The 16,807-nt window shown below is 55.9% G+C and overlaps 2 protein-coding genes across 7 annotated transcripts in view; one reads left to right on the forward strand and one right to left on the reverse strand.

The window, feature by feature from the left end:
* Positions 1 to 7,535: 7,535 nt before the first annotated feature.
* Positions 7,536 to 16,807, forward strand: part of LOC132388750 (cystatin-B-like) — a 129,901-nt gene continuing 120,629 nt past the window's right edge. The window contains exons 1-2 of the mRNA XM_059961143.1: positions 7,536 to 7,938; positions 10,945 to 11,066. Coding sequence (XP_059817126.1) covers positions 11,043 to 11,066 — 24 coding nt within the window. The 5' untranslated portion in view covers positions 7,536 to 7,938; positions 10,945 to 11,042. The remainder of the gene's footprint in view (positions 7,939 to 10,944; positions 11,067 to 16,807) is intronic.
* LOC132388749 (NACHT, LRR and PYD domains-containing protein 3-like) overlaps positions 9,287 to 16,807 on the reverse strand; it is an 89,133-nt gene continuing 81,612 nt past the window's right edge. For 5 of the 6 annotated variants that reach the window (XM_059961137.1, XM_059961140.1, XM_059961138.1 and 2 more), the window contains exons 9-12: positions 10,619 to 10,705; positions 10,293 to 10,463; positions 9,967 to 10,137; positions 9,287 to 9,811 (exon numbers count right to left, since the gene is read on the reverse strand). In XM_059961137.1, the coding sequence (XP_059817120.1) occupies positions 9,640 to 9,811; positions 9,967 to 10,137; positions 10,293 to 10,463; positions 10,619 to 10,705 (601 nt within the window). In that variant the 3' untranslated portion in view covers positions 9,287 to 9,639. The remainder of the gene's footprint in view (positions 9,812 to 9,966; positions 10,138 to 10,292; positions 10,464 to 10,618; positions 10,706 to 16,807) is intronic. The other variant, XM_059961141.1, reaches the window with a different exon arrangement.

Genomic DNA, 16,807 nt, shown 5'->3' on the forward strand with positions numbered 1-16,807 from the left:
GTGTCTGACCCAGGGAGTGTGTGATCGGACGGTGTGGAGGGAGATTCACTCTGTGTCTGACCCCGAGAGTTAGTGATCGGACGGTGTGGAGGGAGATTCACTCTGTGTCTGACCACGGGAGTGTGTGATGGGACGGTGAGGAAGGATATTCACTCTGTGTCTGACCCCGGGACGGTGTGGAGGGAGATTCACTCTGCCTCTGACACCGGGAGTGTGTGATGGGAAGGTGTGGAGGGAGATTCGCTCTGTGTCTGACACCGGGAGTGTTAGATGGAACGGTGCGGAGGGAGACTCACTGTGTCTGACCCCGGGACTGTGTGTTGGGTCGGTGTGGCTTGAGAATCACTCTGTGTCTGACCACGCGTGTGTGTGATGGGACGGTGTGGAGGGAGATTCACTCTGTGTCTGTCCCCGGGAGTGTGTGATCGGACGGTGAGGAGTGAGATTCACTCTGTGTCTAACCCAGGGAGTGTGTGATGGGACGGTGAGGAGGGAGAATCACTCTATGTCTGACCACGGGTGTGTGTGATGGTACGGTGTGCAGGGAGATTCACTCTGCGTATTACCCCGGGAGTTTGTGATGGGAAGGTGTGGAGGGAGATTCACTCTCTGTCTGACCCCGGGAGTGTGTGATCGGACGGTGTGGAGGGAGATTCACTCTGTGTCTGTCCCCGGGATTGTGTGATGGGACGGTGTGGAGGGAGATTCACTCGGTGTCTGACCCCGGGAGTGTGAGATGGGACGGTGTGGAGGGAGATTCACTCTGTGTCTGTCCCCGGGAGTGTGTGATCGGACGGTGGGGAGGGAGATTCACTCTGTGTCTGACCCCGGGAGTGTGTGACGGGATGGTGTGGAGGGAGATTCACTCTGTGTTTCACACCGGGAGTGTGTGATCGGACGGTGTGGAGGGAGATTCACTCTGTGTCTGACCCCGGGATTGTGTGATGGGAACGTGCGGGGAGAGATTCACTCTGTGTCTGTCCCCGGGAGTGTGCGATGTAACCATATAACCATATAACAATCACAGCACGGAAACAGTCCATGTTGGCCCTCCTAGTCCGTGCCGAACCCTTAATCTCACCTAGTCCCACCTACCCGTACTCAGCCCATAACCCTCCACTCCTTTCCTGTCCATTTATCTATCCAATTTTACCTTAAATGACACAACTGAGCTGGCCTCTACTACTTCTACAGGAAGCTCATTCCACACAGCTATCACACTTTGAGTAAAGAAATACCACCTCGTGTTTCCCTTAACCTTCTGCCCCCTAACTCTCAAATCATGTCCTCTCGTTTGAATCTCCCCTACTCTCAAAGGAAACAGCCTGTTCACGTCAACTCTATCTATCCCTCTCAAAATTTTAAATACCTCGATCAAATCCCACCTCTACATTCTACCCTCCAATGAATAGAGACCTAACTTGTTCAACCTTTCTTTGTTACGTAAGTGCTGAAACCCAGGTAACATCCTAGTAAATCATCTCTGCACTCTCTCTAATTTATTGATATCTTTCCTATAATTCGGTGTCCAGAACTGCACACAAAATTCCAAATTTGGCCTTAACAATGCCTTGTACAACTTTAGCATTACACGCAACTTCTGTACTCAATTCTTTGATTTATAATGGCCAGCGTTCCAAAAGCCATCTTCACCACCCTATCTCCATGAGACTCCACTTTCAGGGAACTATGCACAGTTATTCCTAGATCTCTCTGTTCCTCTGCATTCCTCAATGCCCTACCATTTAGTCTGTATGTTCTACTTGGATTATTCCTGCCAAAATTAAGAACCTCACACTTTTCAGCATTAAAGTCCATCTGCCAACGTTCAGCCCATTCTTCTAACCGGCATAAATCTCCCTGCAAGCTTTGAAAATCCACCTCATTATCCACAACACCTCCTACCTTAGTATCATCAACCTTAGTTTCACTCCGTGTCTGAACCCAGGAGTGTGTGATGGGATGGTGAGGAGGGAGATTCACTCTGTGTCTGACCCCGGGAGTGTGTGATGGGACGGTGTGGAGGGAGATTCACTCTGTGTCTGACCCCGGGAGTGTGTGATGGGACGGTGTGGAGCGAGATTCACTATGACTCTGACACCGGGAGTGTGTGATGGGACGGTGAGGAGGGAGATTCACTCTGTGTCTGACACCGGGAGTGTGTGATGGGATGGTGTGGCGGGAGATTCACTCTGTTTCTGTTCCCGGGAGGGTGTGATGGCACGGTGTGGAGCGAGTTTCACTCTGTGTCCGACCCCGGGAGAGTGTGATGGCACGGTGTGGAGCGAGTTTCACTCTGTGTCCGACCCCTGGAGTGTGTGATGTGACAGTGATGAGGGAGATTCACTCTGTGACTGACCCCGGGACTGTGTGATGGGACGGTGTGGCTTGAGAATCACTCTGTGTCTGACTCCGGGAGTGTGTGATGGGACGGTGTGGAGGGAGATTCACTCTGTGTTCTTACCCCGGGAGTGTGTGATTGGAAGGTGTGGAGGGAGATTCACTCTGTGTCTGACCCCGGGAGTCTGTGATGGGACGGTGCCGAGGGAGATTCACTGTGTCTGACCCAGGGAGTGTGTGATGGGACGGTGAGGAGTGAGATTCACTCTGTGTCTGACCCAGGGAGTGTGTGATGGGACGGTAAGGAGGGAGAATCACTCTGTGTCTGACCACGGGTGTGTGTGATGGGACGGTGTGGAGGGAGATTCACTCTGTGTATTACCCTGGGAGTGTGTGATGGGAAGGTGTGGAGGGAGATTCACTCTGTGTCTGACCCTGGGAGTGTGTGATGGGACGGTGAGGAGTGAGATTCACTCTGTGTCTGACCCAGGGAGTGTGTGATGGGACGGTGTGGAGGGAGATTCACTCTGTGTATTACCCTGGGAGTGTGTGATGGGAAGGTGTGGAGGGAGATTCACTCTGTGTCTGACCCAGGGAGTGTGTGATCGGACGGTGTGGAGGGAGATTCACTCTGTGTCTGACCCCGAGAGTTAGTGATCGGACGGTGTGGAGGGAGATTCACTCTGTGTCTGACCACGGGAGTGTGTGATGGGACGGTGTGGAGGGAGATTCACTCTGTGTATTACCCCGGGATTGTGTGATGGGACGGTGAGGAGTGAGATTCACTCTGTGTCTGACCCAGGGAGTGTGTGATGGTACGGTGTGCAGGGAGATTCACTCTGTGTCTGACCCCGGGAGTTTGTGATGGGAAGGTGTGGAGGGAGATTCACTCTGTGTCTGACCCCGGGAGTGTGTGATGGGAACGTGCGGGGAGAGATTCACTCTGTGTCTGTCCCCGGGAGTGTGCGATGTAACCATATAACCATATAACAATCACAGCACGGAAACAGTCCATCTTGGCCCTCCTAGTCCGTGCCGAACCCTTAATCTCACCTAGTCCCACCTACCCGTACTCAGCCCATAACCCTCCACTCCTTTCCTGTCCATTTACCTATCCAATTTTACCTTAAATGACACAACTGAGCTGGCCTCTACTACTTCTACAGGAAGCTCATTCCACACAGCTATCACACTTTGAGTAAAGAAATACCACCTCGTGTTTCCCTTAACCTTCTGCCCCCTAACTCTCAAATCATGTCCTCTCGTTTGAATCTCCCCTACTCTCAAAGGAAACAGCCTGTTCACGTCAACTCTATCTATCCCTCTCAAAATTTTAAATACCTCGATCAAATCCCACCTCTACATTCTACCCTCCAATGAATAGAGACCTAACTTGTTCAACCTTTCTTTGTTACGTAAGTGCTGAAACCCAGGTAACATCCTAGTAAATCATCTCTGCACTCTCTCTAATTTATTGATATCTTTCCTATAATTCGGTGTCCAGAACTGCACACAAAATTCCAAATTTGGCCTTAACAATGCCTTGTACAACTTTAGCATTACACGCAACTTCTGTACTCAATTCTTTGATTTATAATGGCCAGCGTTCCAAAAGCCATCTTCACCACCCTATCTCCATGAGACTCCACTTTCAGGGAACTATGCACAGTTATTCCTAGATCTCTCTGTTCCTCTGCATTCCTCAATGCCCTACCATTTACTCTGTATGTTCTACTTGGATTATTCCTGCCAAAATTAAGAACCTCACACTTTTCAGCATTAAAGTCCATCTGCCAACGTTCAGCCCATTCTTCTAACCGGCATAAATCTCCCTGCAAGCTTTGAAAATCCACCTCATTATCCACAACACCTCCTACCTTAGTATCATCAACCTTAGTTTCACTCCGTGTCTGAACCCAGGAGTGTGTGATGGGATGGTGAGGAGGGAGATTCACTCTGTGTCTGACCCCGGGAGTGTGTGATGGGACGGTGTGGAGGGAGATTCACTCTGTGTCTGACCCCGGGAGTGTGTGATGGGACGGTGTGGAGCGAGATTCACTATGACTCTGACACCGGGAGTGTGTGATGGGACGGTGAGGAGGGAGATTCACTCTGTGTCTGACACCGGGAGTGTGTGATGGGATGGTGTGGCGGGAGATTCACTCTGTTTCTGTTCCCGGGAGGGTGTGATGGCACGGTGTGGAGCGAGTTTCACTCTGTGTCCGACCCCGGGAGAGTGTGATGTGACGGTGAGGAGGGAGATTCACTCTGTGTCTGACCCCGGGAATGTGTGATGGGACGGTGAGGAGGGAGATTCACTCTGTGTATTTCCCCGGGAGTGTGTGATGGGACGTTGCGGAGGGAGATTCACTGTGTCTCACCCCGGGAGTGTGTGATGGGACGGTGTGGAGGGAGATTCACTCTGTGTCTGACCCCGGGAGTGTGTGATGGGACAGTGTGGGGGGAGATTCACTCAGTGTCTGACCCCGGGATTGTGTGATGGGACTGTGTGGGGGGAGATTCACTCAGTGTCTGACCCCGGGATTGTGTGATGGGACTGTGTGGGGGGAGATTCACTCAGTGTCTGACCCCGAGAGTGAGTGATCGGACGGTGTGGAGGGAGATTCACTCTGTGTCTGACCCCGGGACGGTGTGGAGGGAGATTCACTCTGTCTCTGACACCGGGAGTGTGTGATGGGAAGGTGCGGAGGGAGATTCGCTCTGTGTCTGACACCGGGAGAGTGAGATGGAACGGTGCGGAGGGAGATTCACTGTGTCTGACCCCAGGACTGTGTGGTGGGACGGTGTGGCTTGAGAATCACTCTGTGTCTGACCACGCGTGTGTGTGATGGGACGGTGTGGAGGGAGATTCACTCTGTGTATTACCCCGGGAGTGTCTGATTGGAAGGTGTGGAGGGAGATTCACTGTGTCTGACACCGGGAGTGTGTGATGGGACGGTGAGGAGTGAGATTCACTCTGTGTCTGACCCAGGGAGTGTGTGATGGGATGGTGAGGAGGGAGAATCACTCTATGTCTGACCACGGGTGTGAGTGATGGTACGGTGTGCAGGGAGATTCACTCTGTGTATTACCCCGGGAGTTTGTGATGGGAAGGTGTGGAGGGAGATTCACTCTGTGTGTGATCCCGGGAGTGTGTGATGGGACGGTGTGGAGGGAGATTCACTCTGTGTCTGACCCCGAGAGTTAGTTGATCGGACGGTGTGGAGGGAGATTCACTCTGTGTCTGACCACGGGAGATTGTGATGGGACGGTGTGGGGGGAGATTCACTCTGTGTCTGACCACGGGTGTGAGTGATGGTACGGTGTGCAGGGAGATTCACTCTGTGTATTACCCCGGGAGTTTGTGATGGGAAGGTGTGGAGGGAGATTCACTCTGTGTCTGACCCCGGTAGTGTGTGATCGGACGGTGTGGAGGGAGATTCACTCTGTGTCTGACCCCGGAAGAGTGTGTGATGGGACGGTGTGGAGGGAGATTCACTCTGTGTCTGACCCCGGGAGAGTGTGATGGGACGGTGTGGAGGGAGATTCACTCTGTGTCTGACCCCGGGAGAGTGTGATGGGACGGTGCGGAAGGAGATTCACTCTGTGTCTGACCCCGGGAGTGTGTGATGGGATGGTGAGGAGGGAGATTCACTCTGTGTCTGACCACGAGAGTTAGTTGATCGGACGGTGTGGAGGGAGATTCACTCTGTGTCTGACCACGGGAGATTGTGATGGACAGTGTTGAGGGAGATTCACTCTGTCTCTGACCCCGGGAGTGTGTGATGGGACGGAGTGGAGGGAGATTCAATCTGTGTCTGACCCCGGGAGTGTGTGATGGGAGGGTGTGTGGGGAGATTCACTCTGTGTCTGACCCCGGGAGTGTGTGATGGAACGTGTGGGGGGAGATTCACTCTGTGTCTGTCCCCGGGAGTGTGCGATATAACCATATAACCATATAACAATCACAGCACGGAAACAGTCCATCTTGGCCCTCCTAGTCCGTGCCGAACCCTTAATCTCACCTAGTCCCACCTACCCGTACTCAGCCCATAACCCTCCACTCCTTTCCTGTCCATTTACCTATCCAATTTTACCTTAAATGACACAACTGAGCTGGCTTCTACTACTTCTACAGGAAGCTCATTCCACACAGCTATCACTCTTTGAGTAAAGAAATACCACCTCGTGTTTCCCTTAACCTTCTGCCCCCTAACTCTCAAATCATGTCCTCTAGTTTGAATCTCCCCTACTCTCAATGGAAACAGCCTGTTCACGTCAACTCGATCTATCCCTCTGAAAATTTTAAATACCTCGATCAAATCCCACCTCTGCATTCTACGTTCCAATGAATAGAGACCTAACTTGTTCAACCTTTCTTTGTTACGTAAGTGCTGAAACCCACGTAACATCCTTGTAAATCGTCTCTGCACTCTCTTTAATTTATTGATATCTTTCCTATAATTCGGTGACCAGAACAGCACACAATATTCCAAATTTGGCCTTCCCAATGCCTTGTACAACTTTAGCATTACACGCATCTTCTGTACTCAATTCTTTGATTTATAAAGGCCAGCGTTCCAAAAGCCATCTTCACCACCCTATCTCCATGAGACTCCACTTTCAGGGAACTATGCACAGTTATTCCTAGATCTCTCTGTTCCTCTGCATTCCTCAATGCCCTACCATTTACTCTGTATGTTGTACTTGGATTATTCCTGCCAAAATTTAGAACCTCACACTTCTCAGCATTAAACTCCATCTGCCAACGTTCAGCCCATTCTTCTAACTGGCATAAATCTCCCTGCAAGCTTTGAAAATCCACCTCATTATCCACAACACCTCCTACCTTAGTATCATCAACCTTAGTTTCACTCCGTGTCTGAACCCAGGAGTGTGTGATGGGACAGTGAGGAGGGAGATTCACTCTGTGTCTGACCTCGGGAGTGTGTGATGGAACAGAAACCTCAAATTAATCTCGAGTCAGACACAAGACAGGAAGATACAGTGGTTTATTGATTTTTTATGAGAAATATCAATGAAACAATGTGTGAGCTGCTAAGGTGCAGGAATAAATGATCTGCTGACAGTCACACACAATTAACTGACCAGCGACAAGGGGTGACCGGTTGAATAATAACCAGTCCCGTTTCTCACCGTCACTCTGCATCGGGGAACTGATTATAAAATTATAAAACTGATTATAAAATCATACTTCAGGGCCGTGTCCGGGATCGCTGCAGATCCAGGGTCACTGCCGAGGGATTTGTCCATTTAACATCATTATATCGGCCAGGCTGCCGAATGCACCGTCCTCAGCAAAGGGGGCAAAAGGATTCTCTCCCGGGACCATCCCCCCCACCCCGGGACACCGGTGTCCCAGACTGAGCCCCGGACCCCGGGCTCTTCCTGTCCGGGTAATTCCCCGGGGAGTCACGTGGGGAGTCTCCAACACGCACTTCCGGCGGAAGCTGCCCCGCCGGACAACAGGCGGAAACACGTCACTGCGGGACCGCTGCGAGCGACGCACACAGCGCGAGACCCGAGCCGGTTCCGTTAAAACCGTTGGGAATCAGCCCCGGCGCGCGGCCGTTAAAGGTAAGGGCGGGAGTTAAAGGGGAGGGCGGGGAGTCGGCCAAATGTCCCCACCCCGCGGGCGGGGATGTTCACACATTCAGATCCACCATCAGTCCGGGTCTGGGTTCCAGGTAAGATCAAGGTTAAAGGCTAAATGTCCTCAGATCCACTCTCAGTCCGGGTCTGGGTTCCTGTAGAGATCTCAGTTCCTTCCTCCCGGTCTCACTGAACCGATTCACCACATTCAGATGTTCACAGATCCACCATCAGTCCGGGTCTGGGTTCCTGTAGAGATCTCAGTTCCTTCATCCCGGTCTCACTGAACCGATTCCCCACATTCAGATGTTCACAGATCCACTCTCAGTCCGGGTCTGGGTTCCTGTAGAGATCTCAGTTCCTTCATCCCGGTCTCACTGAACCGATTCACCACATTCAGATGTCCACAGATCCACCATCAGTCCGGGTCTGACTCCCTGTAGAGATCTCAGTTCCTTCATCCCGGTCTCACTGAACCGATTCCCCACATTCAGATGTTCACAGATCCACCATCAGTCCGGGTCTGGGTTCCTGTAGAGATCTCAGTTCCTTCATCCCGGTCTCACTGAACCGATTCCCCACATTCAGATGTTCACAGATCCACTCTCAGTCCGGGTCTGGGTTCCTGTAGAGATCTCAGTTCCTTCATCCCGGTCTCACTGAACCGATTCTCCACATTCAGATGTTCACAGATCCACCATCAGTCCGGGTCTGGGTTCCTGTAGAGATCTCAGTTCCTTCATCCCGGTCTCACTGAACCGATTCCCCACATTCAGATGTTCACAGATCCACCATCAGTCCGGGTCTGGGTTCCTGTAGAGATCTCAGTTCCTTCATCCCGGTCTCACTGAACCGATTCCCCACATTCAGATGTTCACAGATCCACTCTCAGTCCGGGTCTGGGTTCCTGTAGAGATCTCAGTTCCTTCATCCCGGTCTCACTGAACCGATTCCCCACATTCAGATGTTCACAGATCCACTCTCAGTCCGGGTCTGGGTTCCTGTAGAGATCTCAGTTCCTTCATCCCGGTCTCACTGAACCGATTCCCCACATTCAGATGTTCACAGATCCACCATCAGTCCGGGTCTGACTCCCTGTAGAGATCTCAGTTCCTTCATCCCGGTCTCACTGAACCGATTCACCACATTCAGATGTTCACAGATCCACTCTCAGTCTGGGTCTGGGTTCCTGTAGAGATCTCAGTTCCTTCATCCCGGTCTCACTGAACCGATTCACCACATTCAGATGTTCACAGATCCACTCTCAGTCTGGGTCTGGGTTCCTGTAGAGATCTCAGTTCCTTCTCCCCGGTCTCACTGAACCGATTCACCACATTCAGATGTTCACAGATCCACCATCAGTCCGGGTCTGGGTTCCTGTAGAGATCTCAGTTCCTTCCTCCCGGTCTCACTGAACCGATTCCCCACATTCAGATGTTCACAGATCCACTCTCAGTCTGGGTCTGGGTTCCTGTAGAGATCTCAGTTCCTTCATCCCGGTCTCACTGAACCGATTCCCCCCCAGCCTGAAACAGATGGGAGAATAAAGATGGAATAAACAGATCACACAACAGTGTCAGTAACAGGGGACCGGGGTTAATGTTTCAACAACACTCACAGACAAATATCACCAGAAAACCCGCGGATCCGCTGATATTTTATCACATTGAACATTAACACAAACACTCACCAGATCAGCTCCAGACTCGGGAGGGTCAGTATGAGGCGGCGGAGAGCGGGGACAGATCGGTCTGTCAGAGAGTTTAATGTCAGGTCCAGCCAAGTCAGTGATGGGTTTGTACTGAGAGCGGAGACGAGATCCTCGGCACCAGAATCTGTGAGACCGACATCCCACAGCCTGGAGATGAGAGAGAGTGAGGGTGAAGGACACAGAGAGACAGGAGACGGTACAAATCCCCAGTGTTTATCAGTAACACAATTACTGATCACATTAATGTTCAGTGTCAGACACCCAGTGACTGTAAACACAATCTCCCACAGTCTGGTACTTACCCCAGTCTCTGTATTTTACACTCCGGGTTCCTCAGAGCCGCAGACACCAGTTTCACTCCTGAATCCCCCAGTTTATTATCACTCAGGTCCAGCTCCGTCAGTGACGGGTTTGTACTGAGAGCGGAGGCGAGATCCTCGGCACCAGAATCTGTGAGACCGACATCCCCCAGCCTGGAGATGAGAGAGAGTGAGGGTGAAGGACACAGAGAGACAGGAGACGGTACAAATCCCCAGTGTTTATCAGTAACACAATTACTGATCACATTAATGTTCAGTGTCAGACACCCAGTGACTGGAAACACAATCTCCCACAGTCTGGTACTTACCACAGTCTCTGTATTTTACACTCCGGGTTCCTCAGAGCCGCAGACACCAGTTTCACTCCTGAATCCCCCAGTTTATTATAACTCAGGTCCAGCTCCGTCAGTGATGGGTTTGTACTGAGAGCGGAGACGAGATCCTCGGCACCAGAATCTGTGAGACCGACACCCCTCAGCCTGGAGATGAGAGAGAGTGAGGGTGAAGGACACAGAGAGACAGGAGACGGTACAAATCCCCAGTGTTTATCAGTAACACAATTACTGATCACATTAATGTTCAGTGTCAGACACCCAGTGACTGTAAACACAATCTCCCACAGTCTGGTACTTACCACAGTCTCTGTATTTTACACTCCGGGTTCCTCAGAGCCGCAGACACCAGTTTCACTCCTGAATCCCCCAGTTTATTATTGTTCAGACTAAACACAAACAGACAAATTGAGGAACATAGTGATTAAAATCGTCCGTCTGAGGGCATTTCTCTCACCCGGATATTTCAGGGAACGTTAAACCCTTCAGTAATTCACTGATCGTAGATCCCATCACTGTCAATGTCCCTCACTGCCCAGCTCCAATGAATTCACCGAATGTCAGTAATTTCGTCTGTCGGTGTGACCCTGTAAACTCCACATATTCTCTCTCATTCCCTGATGGTTAGAAAAGTGTTCCTGACGTGAGACAGTCGGAAAGGGCAGGTGTGAAGGGGAGAAGTCAAACAGTGAGGAAGATTTGAGAATCGGGAAATGTCGATGGGAGATGGAGGAAGAGACATCACCTAAGGTAAAGGATGGAAAGACACAGAAGGAAGCGGATGTGGAAGAGAGATCCCAGTAGAGGAGGGGGATGGAGAGAAATCCCACAGGAGGAAGGGGGACGGGGGAGGGAGATCCCACAGGAGGAAGGGGGATGGGGGAGGGAGATACCACAGGAGGAAGGGGGACGGGGGAGGGAGATCCCACAGGAGGAAGGGGGATGAGGGAGAGAGATACCACAGGAGGAAGGGGAACGGGGGAGGGAGATCCCACAGGAGGAAAGGGGACGGGGAAGAGAGATCCCTTAGGAGAAAGCGGGACGGGGAAGAGAGATCCCTTAGGAGAAAGCGGGATGGGGGGGAGAGATCCCACACGAGGAAGGGGGACGGGGGAGAGAGATCCCACAGGAGGAAGGGGGACGGGGGAGGGGAGATCCCACAGGAGGAAGGGGGACGGGGGAGAGAGATCCCACAGGAGGAAAGGGGACTGGGAAGAGAGATCCCTTAGGAGAAAGCGGGATGGGGCAGAGAGATCCCACAGGAGGAAGGGGGACGGGGGAGGGGAGATCCCACAGGAGGAAGGGGGACGGGGGAGAGAGATCCCACACGAGGAAGGGGGATGGGGGAGAGAGGTCCCACAGGATGAAGGGGGACGGGGGATGGGGGAGATCCCACAGGAGGAATGGGGACGGGGAGGGAGATACCACAGGAGGAAGGGGGACGGGGGAGGGAGATCCCACAGGAGGAAGAGGGACGGGACAGGGAGATACCACAGGAGGAAGGGGGCGGGGGAGGGGAGATCCCACAGGAGGAAGGGGGGCGGGGAGGGGAGATCCCACAGGAGGAAGGGGGACGGGGGAGGGGGATCCCACAGGAGGAAGGGGGACGGGGGAGGGAGATACCACAGGAGGAAGGGGGACGGGGGAGGGAGATACCACAGGAGGAAGGGGGATGGGGGAGGGGAGATACCACAGGAGGAAGGGGGATGGGGGAGGGAGATCCCACAGGAGGAAGAGGGACGGGGCAGGGAGATACCACAGGAGGAAGGGGGGCGGGGGAGGGGAGATCCCACAGGAGGAAGGGGGACGGGGGAGGGGGATCCCACAGGAGGAAGGGGGATGGGGGAGGGGAGATACCACAGGAGGAAGGGGGATGGGGGAGGGAGATACCACAGGAGGAAGGGGGACGGGGGAGGGAGATCCCACAGGAGGAAGGGGGACGGGGGTGGGAGATCCCACAGGAGGAAGGGGGATGGGGGAGGGAGATCCCACAGGAGGAAGGGGGATGGGGGAGGGAGATCCCACAGGGGGAATGGGGACGGGGGAGGGAGATCCAACACGAGGAAGGGGGACGGGTCAGAGAGATCCCACAGGAGGAAGGGATGGGGGAGGGAGATCCCACAGGAGGAAGGGATGGGGGAGGGAGATCCCACAGGAGGAAGGGGGACGGGGCAGAGAGATCCCACAGGAGGAAGGGGGATGGGGGAGGGAGATCCCACAGGAGGAAGGGGGACGGGGCAGAGAGATCCCACAGGAAGGGGGATGGGTGAGGGAGATCCCACAGGGGGATGGGGGAGGGGAGATACCACAGGAGGAAGGGGGACGGGGCAGAGAGATCCCACAGGGGGAAGGGGGACGGGGGAGGGAGATCCCACGGGGAGGTAGACGGGGGAGGGGGATCCCTCGGGGGGAATGGGGACGGCGCCGAGGGATCCCACAGGAGGAAGGTGGACGGGGGAGGAATATCTCACAGTTGGAAGCGGGACGGGGGAGGGAGATCCCACAGGAGGAAGGGGGACGTGGAGGGCGATCCCACAGGAGCAAGGGGGACACGGGAGTCAGATCCCACACGGGGATGGGGGACGGTGGAGAGGGATCCCACAGGGGGGAAGGGGGAGGCGGGAGGGAGAACCCACAGGGAGGAAGAGGGACGGGGGAGCAGGATCCCACAGGGGGAGGGTGGACGGTGGAGAGGGATTCCACAGGGGTGAAGGGGGACACGGGAGCGAGATCCCACAGGGGGGAAGGGGGAGGTGGGGGGGAGAACCCAGAGGGGGGAAGTGGGACGGGGGAGCAAGATCCCACAGGGGGAAGGGGTACAGTAGAGATGGATTCCACAGGGGTGATTGGTGACGGGAATCACAAAAGGGGAAAGGTGGATGGATATCCCACGGGGGGAAGGTGGACGGGGGAGGGGGATCCCACAGGGGGGAAGGGGGACGGGGCAGAGAGATCCCACATGAGGATGGGTGACGGGGAAGAGAGATCCCACAGGAGGATGGCGGACGGGGAAGAGAGATCCCACGGTAGGAAGGGGGATGTGGCAGAGAGATATCACAGGAGGAAGGGGGACAGGGGAGGCAGATCCCACAGGAGGAAGGGGGACGGGGGAGAGGGATCCAACAGGGGGTAAGGTGGACGGGGGACGGAGAGCACGCAGGTGGGAAGGGGGAGAGAGATCCCACAGGAGGAAGTGAGACGAGAGAGAGAGATCCCACGGGGGTGAAGGTGGACGGGGGAGAGGGATCACACAGGGGGATGGGGTACGGGGCAGAGAGATCCCACAGGAGGAACGGGGACATGGGAGGGAGATCCCACAGGAGGAAGGGGGACACGGGAATCAGATCCCACACGGTGAAGGGGGACGGTGGAGAGGCATCCCACAGGGGGGAAGTGGGAGGCGGGAGGGAGAACCCACAGGGAGGAAGGGGGATGGGGGAGGCAAGATCCCACAAGGGGAAGGGGGACGGTGGAGAGGGATTCCACAGGGGTGAAGAGGGACACGAGAGGGAGATCCCACAAGGGGGAAAGGGGACTTGGATCCCAAAATGGGGAAGTGGGAAGTGGGAGGGGGATCCCACAGGGGGGAATGTGGACGGGGATGGAGATCCCACAGGAGGAAGGGGAACACGGGAGTCAGATCCCACAGGTGAAAGGGGTACTCGGGGGTCAGTTCCCACACGGGGATGGGGGACGGTGGAGAGGGATCCCACAGGTGGGAAGGGAGAGGCGGGAGGGAGAACCCACAGGGAGGAAGAGGGACGGGGGAAGCATGATCCCACAGGGGGAAGGAGGACGGTGGAGAGGGATTCCACAGGTGTGATAGGGGACGGGGACCACAAAATGGGAAAGGGGAAAGGGGGAGGGGGAACCCACAGGGGGGAAGGAGGACGGGGCAGAGTGATCCCACAGGAGGAAGGGGGACGGGGCAGAGAGATCCCACAGGAGGAAGGGAGATGGGGCAGAGAGATCCCACAGGTGGATGTGGGACGGGTATGAGAGATCCCACGGTAGGAATGGGAATGTGGCAGAGAGATCCCACAGGAGAGAAGGGGGACTTTGGTAGGGAGATCCCACTGGAGGTAAAGGGGACGGGGGAGAGGGATCCCAGAGGAGGAAGGGGGATGGGGGAGAGAGATCCCAGAGGAGGAAGGGGGATGGGGGAGAGTGATCCCACAGGAGGAAGGGGGACGTGGGAGGAAGATCCCACAGGAGGAAGGGGGAAACGGGGGTCAGATCCCACAGGGGGGATGGGGGACGGGGATCTCAAAATGGGGAAGGGGCAAGGGGAGGGGGATCCCAAAGGGGGTAATGTGGACGGGGGAGGGGGATCGCACACGGGGGAAGGGTGACGGGGCAGAAAGATCCCACAGGAGGTTTGGGGACGGGGACGAGAGATCCCACAGGGGCAAGGACGGGGGAGAGGGATCCCACAGGGGGGAAGGTGGACGGGGGACAGAGAGCCCGCAGGTGGGACGGGGGAGAGAGATCCCACAGGAGGAAGGGGGACGAGGGAGAGGGATCCCACAGGGGGGAAGGTGGACGGGGGATGGTGATCCCACGGGGAGAAGGTGGACGGGGGAGGGGGATCCCTCGGGGGGAATGGGGACGGCGCCGAGGGATCCCACAGGAGGAAGGTGGACGGGGGAGGAATATCTCACAGTTGGAAGCGGGACGGGGGAGGGAGATCCCACAGGAGGAAGGGGGACGTGGGAGGGCGATCCCACAGGAGGAAGAGGGACACGGGAGCCAGATCCCACACTGGAATGGGGGACGGTGGAGAGGGATCCCACAGGGGGGAAGGGGGAGGCGGGAGGGAGAACCCACAGGGAGGAAGAGGGACGTGGAGGGCGATCCCACAGGAGCAAGGGGGACACGGGAGTCAGATCCCACACGGGGATGGGGGACGGTGGAGAGGGATCCCACAGGGGGGAAGGGGGAGGAGAGAGGGAGAACCCACAGGGAGGAAGAGGGACGGGGGAGCAGGATCCCACAGGGGGAAGGGGGACGGTGGAGAGGGATTCCACAGGGGTGAAGGGGGACACGGGAGCGAGATCCCACAGGGGAGAAGGGGGAGGAGGGGAATGGGGGAGGGGGATCCCACGGGAGTAAAGCGGTCGGGGGAGGGAGATCCCACAGGTGGACAGGGGACGGGGCAGAGAGATCCCACAGGAGGAAGGGGGACGTGGGAGGGAGATCCCACAGGAGGAAGGGGGACACGGGGGTCAGATCCCACAGGGGGATGGGGGACGGTTGAGAGGGATCCCAGAGGGGGAATGGGTACGGGGCAGAGAGATCCCACAGGTGGATGTGGGACGGGTGAGCAAGATCCCCCAGGGGGATGGGGGACGGTGGAGAGGGATTCCACAGGGGTGAAGGGGGACACGGAAGGGAGATCCCACAGGAAGAAGGGGGACGGGGAAGCGAGATCCCACAGGAGGAAGGGGGATGGGGCAGAGAGATCCCACAGGTGGATGTGGGACGGGGATGAGAGATCCCACGGTAGGAATTGGAATGTGGCAGAGAGATCCCACAGGAGAGAAGGGGGACTTTGGTAGGGAGATCCCACAGGAGGGAAGGTGGGCAGTGGAGGGGGATCCCACAGGGTGCAAGGGGGACGGGGAAGAGAGATCCCACAGGGGGGAAGGGGGAAGCGGGAGGGAGAACCCACAGGGAGGAAGAGGGACGGGGGAGCAAGATCTCACAGGGGGAAGGGGGATGGTGGAGAGGGATTCCACCGGGATGAAGGGGGACACGGGAGCGAGATCCCACAGGGGGGAAGGGGGAGGTGGGTGGAGAACCCAGATGGGGGAGGTGGGACGGGGGAGCAAGATCCCACAGGGGGAAGGGGGACAGTAGAGATGGATTCCACAGGGGTGATTTGGGACGGGGTCACAAAATGGGAAAGGGGAAAGTTGGAGGGATATCCCACGGGGGGAAGGTGGACGGGGGAGAGGGATCCCACAGGGGGTAAGGTGGACGGGGGACGGAGAGCACGCAGGTGGGAAGGGGGAGAGAGATCCCACAGGAGGAAGTGGGACGAGGGAGAGAGATCCCACAGGGGTGAAGGTGGACGGGGGAGGGGGATCACACAGGGGTTAAGTTGATCGGGGGAGTGGGATCCCACAGGTGGATGGGGTACGGGGCAGAGAGATCCCACAGGAGGAACGGGGACATGGGAGGGAGATCCCACAGGAGGAAGGGGGACACGGGAATCAGATCCCACACGGTGAAGGGGGACGGTGGAGAGGCATCCCACAGGGGGGAAGTGGGAGGCGGGAGGGAGAATCCACATGGGGGAAGGGGGACGGGGGAGGCAAGATCCCACAAGTGGAAGGGGGACGGTGGAGAGGGATTCCACAGGGGTGAAGAGGGACACGGGAGGGAGATCTTACTAGGGGGAACGGGGACTTGGATCCCAAAATGGGGAAGTGGGAAGTGGGAGGGGGATCCCACAGGGGGGAATGTGGACGGGGATGGAGATCCCACAG

This window comes from Hypanus sabinus, unplaced genomic scaffold, assembly GCF_030144855.1.
Source record: "Hypanus sabinus isolate sHypSab1 unplaced genomic scaffold, sHypSab1.hap1 scaffold_399, whole genome shotgun sequence".
Classification (NCBI taxonomy): Eukaryota; Metazoa; Chordata; class Chondrichthyes; order Myliobatiformes; family Dasyatidae; genus Hypanus; species Hypanus sabinus.